At 36.2% G+C, this 8801-nt stretch overlaps 1 protein-coding gene across 1 annotated transcript; it reads right to left on the bottom strand.

Moving 5' to 3' along the window:
- Positions 1-3780: 3780 nt before the first annotated feature.
- Positions 3781-4086, bottom strand: LOC113242218 (U6 snRNA-associated Sm-like protein LSm3). The gene is given in 1 exon segment (XM_044377550.1): positions 3781-4086. A coding segment is annotated over 1 exon segment (306 nt).
- Positions 4087-8801: the final 4715 nt, after the last annotated feature.

Below are 8801 nucleotides of genomic sequence, written 5' to 3'. Positions count from 1 at the left end.
TGGCTCAGTTGGTTAAATATCTGACTCTTCGTTTCAGCTCAGGTCATGATCTCAGGGTCTTGAAATCAAGCCCCGTGTTGGGCCCCATGCTCTGTGGGGAGTCTGTTTGAGATTCTCTTTCTTCCTCTCCCTCTGCCCTGCTTATGCTCTCTCTCAAATAAGTAAATAAATCTTTTTTAAAAAATAAAAAAAGCTGTTCCTCTAAGGTCAGAAACAAGACACTGGTACCCACCCTCACTAGTCATATTCAACAAAGTACTGGAAGTCCTAGCCAGAGCATTCACTCAAGAAAAAGAAATAAAAGTCATCAGAATTACAAAGGAGGAAGTAAAATTGGCTCTATTTGCAGATGGCATGATTTTACACAAACAAAATTCTATCTAAAGACTCCACCAAAAAACTGTTAGATCTAATCGATAAATGTAAAGAAAAAAAATACTGATTAGAAAATTTAAAACTAGGTAAGTATCATTAACATATCAAACACCTCCTGTGCAATGTCCTTGTTATTTACATTATCTCATTTAATCTTCATAAGAACTCTGGATTGAGTGTGTTGTTAATTTCACAGTTTGCAAATGATAAAATGGAGGCACAAGTATTAAATAACTTTCCATGCTCTGTATCCTACACAGGGTTACTTATATGCTACTTGGTGGCTTTGAAAAATGATATATAGCCAAGGTAAGTAAATGCTAAAGCAACATCAAGACAAGTAATGAGGAAGTCTCACTAACTGAAATGGAACATGTTTTCTTTTGACTAATTCAATATAGTAGAGGAAGTAATTACCAATACAAAAGCAAATTCAGACAGTGTAGAGGTTTTGACTTCAAAATTAATTAATATACTGGGTCTTTAAAACTAAACTAAGTAAATACTGTGGACTAAATGTTTGTGTCATCTCTAAATTCCATGTTGAAACCCTTATTCCCAGTGTGATGGTATTTGTTCACGGGGTCTTCGAGAGGTAATTGGGTCATAAAGGTAGAGCCCTCAGGATGACAGTAGTGTCCTTATAAGATGAGACAGGAAAAAGCTTGCCTCCTCTCTCACTCTCTTTTCTACCATATGAGGACCTAGCAAGAAGATGACCACCTTCTTTTTTTTTTTCCCTTTAAGGTGTACACTTTATGGAACTGGTCTCAAGTCAGTGTACAGGTAAACCCTGGCTGCCTCTGTGCCTCAACCCCACTCCCAGGGAGACCAAAAGCCTTCATAAATCTTAAATTGGAGGGGACAAAAAAGGGGGGCCATGATGGCAGACCATTCAAATTAAAACAAAAAGAACAAGTATGAGGTGAGGGTTAAAAAAAATTTGCACTACATAATTCACACAAAAGCAATTCTATCACCCTCCCCTGTGTGGACTTGGGCGAGGACTGGCCCTTCTGAGGGAGAAATGGAGTGGCTTCTGGGAAGGCAAGGGACTTCCGGTAACAATGCATCTCACGATATTTGGAATGATTAAAAAAAAAACAAAACAATGTACAATCAAAGTCCTCAGCCACATTGTAGAACTTTGGAGATTCTTGCTCCAACCAACTGCTGTCACCTTCACCATTCCAATTTTTAAATCCTGAGTCAAGTGCCAAAAATAAATAAATAAATCAACAACAACAAAAAAAAAAATCCAAAACCAAAAAACAACAAATTAAAAAAACAAACAAACAAATAAAGCCATACCAACCTCATCACATTTTCTGCACAAGTTAGGTTTTGTCAAGAAAGGATGTAATGCAACTAAAGTTATAGTCCACCTAAAAGCATTTGTGGTGGATGATGGAGGAGCCGGACTCGTCGTACTCCTGCTTGCTGATCCACATCTGCTAGAAGGTGGACAGCGAAGCCAGCATGGAGCCACTGATCCACACAGAGTATACCTTCAAACCAGAAAGAGGGCTCTCACCAGAACTCAGCCATACAGGGACCTTGACCTTAGACTTCCCTGCCTCAGAACTATGAAACTAAACAACTGAAGAATCTAAGGATGAAAATATATGTAAATTAATGCTTTTATTTTGTTACATTGTCATTATATCTTTACTTTCAAAGCTTTAAGGCAAGTTCAGTTTAAAAACCATTTTGAAGTCATGATATCTATATCAAGATAATATTTCAAAATCTATTAATGTGCTTTTCTTTGAATATATTTTTATGTTGCCAGAGTGCTCCATTCCTCAGAGAGTCCTTTGTTATACCTGGAGAGTTGGAGAGTGCAAGAAAGTGTCCTTGTTCACCTCTTGAAATCTAAACAAGTTTCACAAAGCCAATTTTTAGAAATAAGAAAACCAGGTTTTCATTTTTCAAGAGCCAAGCACTTGAGAGAGTAAAGTAGAAACCCCAGCTAGGTTAAAGATGGAACCTAAGCTAGTGGGGGCCTGTGACTAATTTCCAAAATTGAACTCTGAGACTATACATGGTTCCATTTCTAGGGTTAAGATTGGGTTGATGTGGAAAGGAGAAATAGTAATAGGGTACACACAAGCAGAGAATGTCACCTGTTTATGGAAAACTTTCCACATGCCCCATTTGAGTACACAGGTGCTGTGAAGGCTAGTCAAGAGCAGGGAAGCAAAGATCGGCATAGGGATGGCCTTTAAACCGGAAATCATGGCAGGGATCGGGAATATCCAAAGCAGGTACTGCCCCATGTCCCACTGCTATGCAGGAGCAGCTATAACTTCTGTAGAAATCAACATCCAAAGACAAAGTAGCATAAGACTTCCCACTGGGAAGCCACTAGGGAACAAATCTCAGACTGTTCACCCCTGTTGCCATAATAAGCTTCCCACTGTCTCAGGTATGACCTTGGGAAACAACAGAGACCACAGTAACCTAAAAGAGGCTCACATGTAAGTGTAAGAGGATTAAAATGTAAAAGCAGAAATCAAGACAAGTTAGAGGTAAAGATAAGCAATTTATGCAAAAGAAAGTAATTCCTTGATCGAAATTTACTTGGCATTCTAAATGGGGCAAGAATCAGAGTGATTAAGCAAGGGGAGACCAAGTTCAGTGATTGAGAAGCGGTCATAATCATTCCTATAATTTTTTTACTTGGTCGCCTCTAGTTTAAGGTGGTCCATGAAATATATTTCCTACCATCTCCTCAGTATTTATTGCTCCTCAGAATTTCTAGTAATGATTTGCTTTTCTCAATTCTCAAAGCTGCCTTTAGGCACAGAAGTCCAATTTGAGGTTTACAAGTAAGCACAGAGCTTTACAAAGATAATTGTTGGCGGGAAAATTACGTTCCCCCCTCCCATTACAGGTTAAGAAATAAGAACTAATGAGCAAAGTGAATTGTATTAAAGAAATGTATTTTATTTTTTTTTAATGATTTTATTTTTAAGTAATTTCTACACCCAATGTAGCGCTCAAACTCACAACCCTGTGATCAAGAGTTGCATGCTCCACTGAGCCAGCGAGGCGCCCCTAAAGAAATATATTTTAATTCAATCAAAAAAGGAAATATCAAATTTAATTTAAAGGAAAAAAAATCAGAAATTGTGTGAGAAAACAACAGAGCAAATCAATTCCTGAAAAGAGAGTTCTGCATCTTGATGATAATATTTATTGAAAGGGTTAGAAAAAAATTAAAATGTCCTTTAGCGTAAGAATTTTTGAGTTACCTGCAATCAATTCATTTCAGAAGTGGAGCAATCCTTGGTCATTTCTTAATATCAAAATTTACGCAGGTTTCTCTCTTGAATATCTTCTACATTTAAAGAGGCAATCACACAAAATCTCCTATATTCCATACACGATAAATTCTTTGTTTCAGCCAACTCTTAATGGAGGGGTAACTAGTACACCACCACCTCCTTGGACAAAAAGCGTCGGAATATTCTGTTTTGTTGATTTATGTATCTCTTCGTATGTTTCCTCATCAATCTCTATAGTAGTCACAGTTTCTTCCACATCTCCCAATATTGTATGTAAATGCTGATCAGAAATATGTAATCTACCTTAAAAGCTGTCATTTCTCATTTACACATAAATACGCTCATCCAGGCTGAGCATGATGAGATCCAGGAGCTCTTCTATGGTGTTGGTAGTTTGTTGTTGGTCCGTGTCATCCAACATGTTTCAAACCCTGCGCCCTTCCCCCAAAAAATGTATTTTGAAATTTACATTTCTGTATCTGAGTCAATGTAACTACAAATTGTAAAACAACTACATTTAAAGTCAGTGTTAATCATATTGTAGTTGAGAATGTTTTGCTCTACTTTTTAGGAATAGTGGAGCATGCACAATGTGATATTCTAGCACCATATACACCAGAAATTTCCTGTTGTAAAAGCTTTGTTTCTAAAAATAAATGGTATAGAAAAAAAAACACCATAGAAATGGTATATATAAAGATTCACATGTCTTGTGAATCTTTAGTTTGGTATTTATGAAGTTTTACTGCTTCTTCCTAATCACGCAGCAATTTCGAAGAATCTTTAGATGGATAATCAGTATATCAATAAAGAGAATAGATTATAACAGAGTAAAAATATTAGGTCAGAGAAGTATATTACACAATAGTATTTTTATAAGGACCCAAAATATGCAAAACTAAACATCATATTTTTAGGGATACAAACAAATATGACAGAACTATTCTTAAAAGGTAAAGGAATGAGGCCATCTGGTGACTTCTACCTCCAGAAAAGAGAGCTAGAGAATTATTACCAACTTTCCTGCTGAGGACAATTAAAAGAATTGTATGAACTTTAAAAAATAAATTCCTTAGTGCATCAAACAGCTCATAATAGGGTAAGAAATTACCAAACCAAGATGTAGGGGAGGTTGCAAGAATCAAGAGAAGCTCAGCACTGAAAGTAATTTTTTCCCTCAGGGCATCTGCTTCTTAGAAAGCAATAGCTATAAAACTAAACTAGTTTTTAGTGGCCTTGTGGGGATAGAGAAGCAGTAGAGAGAAGAGTAGAACACACAGATCACATCAATCTGAGAGCTATTGGAATTATCATGGTATAAAATAACTATCCTTTCTTTAATATATTATAAGAAAGGCTTGAAAATATATGTAGGAAACAACTATCAATGTGACATAGCATATATGAAAACAAAACAGACTCACTAGAACAGAAAAAGAATTAAAATCAGGAATTCAATGTATGTGTGTGACAAGAGATTAACACAGTTTAAGAGAAAATTACTGAACTGGAAGCAAGTCAGAGAACATTTACAAAGAGAATTAGTTAAGTGAATGACAGGTCAGAAAATTACTCAGAATAAAACACTATAACACAAAAATCCAAAACAATGAAACAGAGCATAAAAGTCATAGATGATACAGTAAGAAGCTATAATATATTGCTAGTATCAGAGAGAGAGGAGAGAAATAATGGGGAAGAGGAAATACTTGAAGAGATAATGGTTGAAACAATTACCAAACTAATGACAGATACCACGCCACAGATTCAAGTAACCCAACAAATATCCATCGGGATGAAAAGAAAAATTAAGAATCATCTAATGAAAGTAAGATAACCCTCAAAAGGGAAACAGACTTTAAGTCGCAGTGGAATTCAAAAGACAATAAAATGATGTGTTCAATTCACTTTTTTAAAGTAAATTAAATTCTATATCCATATACAGGGAAGACTTTTTTTCCCATAATTAAGTGTAAATAAGAATAGTTTGGGTCTGGGGGCGCCTGGGTGGCGCAGTCATTAAGCGTCTGCCTTCGGCTCAGGGCGTGGTCCCGGAGTCGTGGGATGGAGCCCCGCATCGGGCTCCCTGCTCTGCTGGGAGCCTGCTTCTTCCTCTCCCACTCCCCCTGCTTGTGTTCCCTCTCCCGCTGGCTGTCTCTCTCTCTCTGTCAAATAAATAAATAAAATCTTTAAAAAAAAAAAAAAAAAGAATAGTTTGGGTCACAAAGAAACAAAACAAAGCTAAAATCAGAATTTGCTACCAGCAGACTCGGTCTCAAGAAAATACTAAATGTTGCTCATCAGACACAAGGAAATCTCTGAAAGGCAGAGATTCCTGAAGGAATGAAAAGAAACTGCACAAAAGTAATAATGTCTGATTCTAAAATATACAAAATTAAAATACACGATAAGTCAAAAGAAAATTTAATGATTAATTAAAGTATTCTAGGTTTTTTTTCCTTAATTGGGAGAAAGGTAAAGGTATTAATGAACATTTTATTATGATAATATTTTTAAAGGCAAGAGAATAATAAATTCAGCCTTGAGAACAGTAGTTACCTCTGAAAAGGGAGGATGAATACATAAAATGGGCCCACAACTCGAAGCAAGAAGATGCTATGCTCTAGTTCTTAAGCTGGATGATGTGTTCTTGACTACTTATTTTATTATCATGCTTCTTAATGTGCACACAAAGTACATAATGTGGAGTATAGTACATAATTACATTTAAAAATTACCTATTGACCAAGAGTTACAAATTACATTTCATAAAATGATGGTCTGGCATACATAAAAGTGAATAAAAGAACTGAATTTGAGAAGTTTATCAACAATATGTATTATTTGTACAGCACTTAAAAATCAAGCTTCTCATAATATTTTGATGATTTTATGAATGTAATCAATTCAATTTGTTCAATTATCACTCCTCCAGTAGACTTGTATTCTTTGTCTGATTAGACATACATCAAAGCGATTCTTTTTTTCCTACTCCCTTCACAACACGCAGTTCTGAAAAGTTATTACATACCATAAATACTTACACAATTCTGGATTTATCTCTCACAAATCCTGCAAATCAGCACTTAGAAAAATCAGCAAATGTATGTCCTACTTCAGAATGAATGAATGCATTGGTATGAATGTATTCTCACTTGTGAGTAGACATGCTCATTCCAAACAAATATAGTTTCATCATTTTTATAAAAAATGTGGACTAGCAGATTTTATGTCATGTCTGTATCATTTAAGAGCCGTTTATATGAAAGTCTGTTATCAGTTTGATATAAAATTACATTTATTTTTTTCCTATTTATAGTCATTTTTTGGCTTTGCATTATCATCCTTTTTGTTTAATCTCATTTTTGGACATATATAAAATACATACAGGGTTTAAAATGTTTTATACTTTATATGTACACAAACTAAAATGACAAACTCTACTAAATAAGTGTGTGTGTGTGTAGTACTTAGCTGATTTCAACAGTTTATTATAATATGTAGCAATTAATCCATGTGATTTTTAAAATAATTATTTTCTAGGTTTTCAGATAATCCTTTGTTCCCGATTTTGACCATAATCCTAATAAGAATCATAATCCCCTTGCAGGTCACTTTAACATTTTATTAGGATATGCCAGTATTTCGTATATTGACAATCTCTTGGAATCTCAGTAATCTTGAATACTGTAGAAAACACAAAGATATTTGAAAAAACCCCTAGGTTACAAAAACTACTTCACAAATAATAGGTTTTTAAACTATTTGGAGAACACCTCAGGCTCTCAGGTAGAGCTTATTTACTCAGAGTTTAACTTTGATTTGAACAAAGTTGGATATTTTGTTTCCTGGGGGGAGAATATTAAAAAGTAGAAGATTATATTTATGTTTGGGGGAATAAAGGAGCTATCAGGGATGCAGTCATAGTGCCTCTCTGACATAGCAGATGGTCTCATAGAGGAAAGACTTAGAAAGTCTTTAAAATACAGCATCCACTTTACATCAATGAATATTTTATATTTCAAAAAGGGCATTAAACAAAACTTAACATTGAAAACATGGACAGATGAACCTAATGCTATATGAGACTGATCATGGGACCACACAGAAAAAATAATAAATTCAATTTTTTTTTACCCAGGACTATAACTGAATACTTCATGGATATATTTTCGGATACAAAAATCTACAAAGAAATATTGAATTTTACACAGTAAGTTTGCTGTTGGTAGTGGTACTGGTATAGCGATTCTAAACCGCATTGTGTTTATCATAGGGTACTGCAAATGAGAAATATATTGATGTTTTCCCTGTGGAAAAACAGAGATAAAACTATTAAATGGGGGAAAATAAGGAATAGCCTGTGGGGGTATATATGAATTAGAAATATCAATATGAGTTCCCCATGTAATAATTCCATCTCTGTCTGCTGAAAGAACCCAGAAATAAGGGCACTCAGAGCAGTGAGCACCCCTGGATCAGTCTGGGCCCAATCAGGAGATAGAAATCTCAGTGTGGGTTAAAGAAGGGGATGTTTAATAAAGAATAATTAATAATCTGGGATACAGGATTGACTATAAGATATACAAAAACTCTATATGGTGCTCTTTGGCTGAAGAAGAGCACCCAAGCAAGGACAACTTGGAAGGGAGCCCCTTCCCAGGGCTGGGTTTCAGACCTCACTGGTGAAAGGTGTAGTTCAGCCCCCTAGACAGCAGAGAAGTTTCCTTGTTCCCCAAAGCCAGAGTTGGTCTAGAATCACTAGATAAGCAGGAGACCTTTCAGCGTACAGGCAAAGACTATGGCAGATAGCAGCCAATCGGCAACCACTGGTGTGTATGTGTGTGTGTACACGTGCACACATGCCCACACAAAGGAGGTGAAAACCCTGTGGGCCATGGGTGAGCAGCATGGGGCCTACAGAAGGATTTGGCAGCTGTAGGGAGGAAGCCTTGGAGGCACTGGTTTTGACAGAACAAGGATACAAACGTGCCAAGGACCCACAATCTAGGCGCATGGTAGGGGCACAGGTCCACCCTATGTCTTCTCACCTACACTGCGGTTCTACCATGCCCCAGAAGGGCCCATTTCTCCTGTAGTGACCCTCCAGTGCCCTCTTTTGAGATGTTTAACATC

The sequence above is a fragment of the Ursus arctos genome, chromosome X (assembly GCF_023065955.2).
Source record: "Ursus arctos isolate Adak ecotype North America chromosome X, UrsArc2.0, whole genome shotgun sequence".
Taxonomy (NCBI): domain Eukaryota; kingdom Metazoa; phylum Chordata; class Mammalia; order Carnivora; family Ursidae; genus Ursus; species Ursus arctos.
Note: the sequence above shows the minus strand (reverse complement) of the source record. Positions and strands in the feature narration are given on the sequence as shown.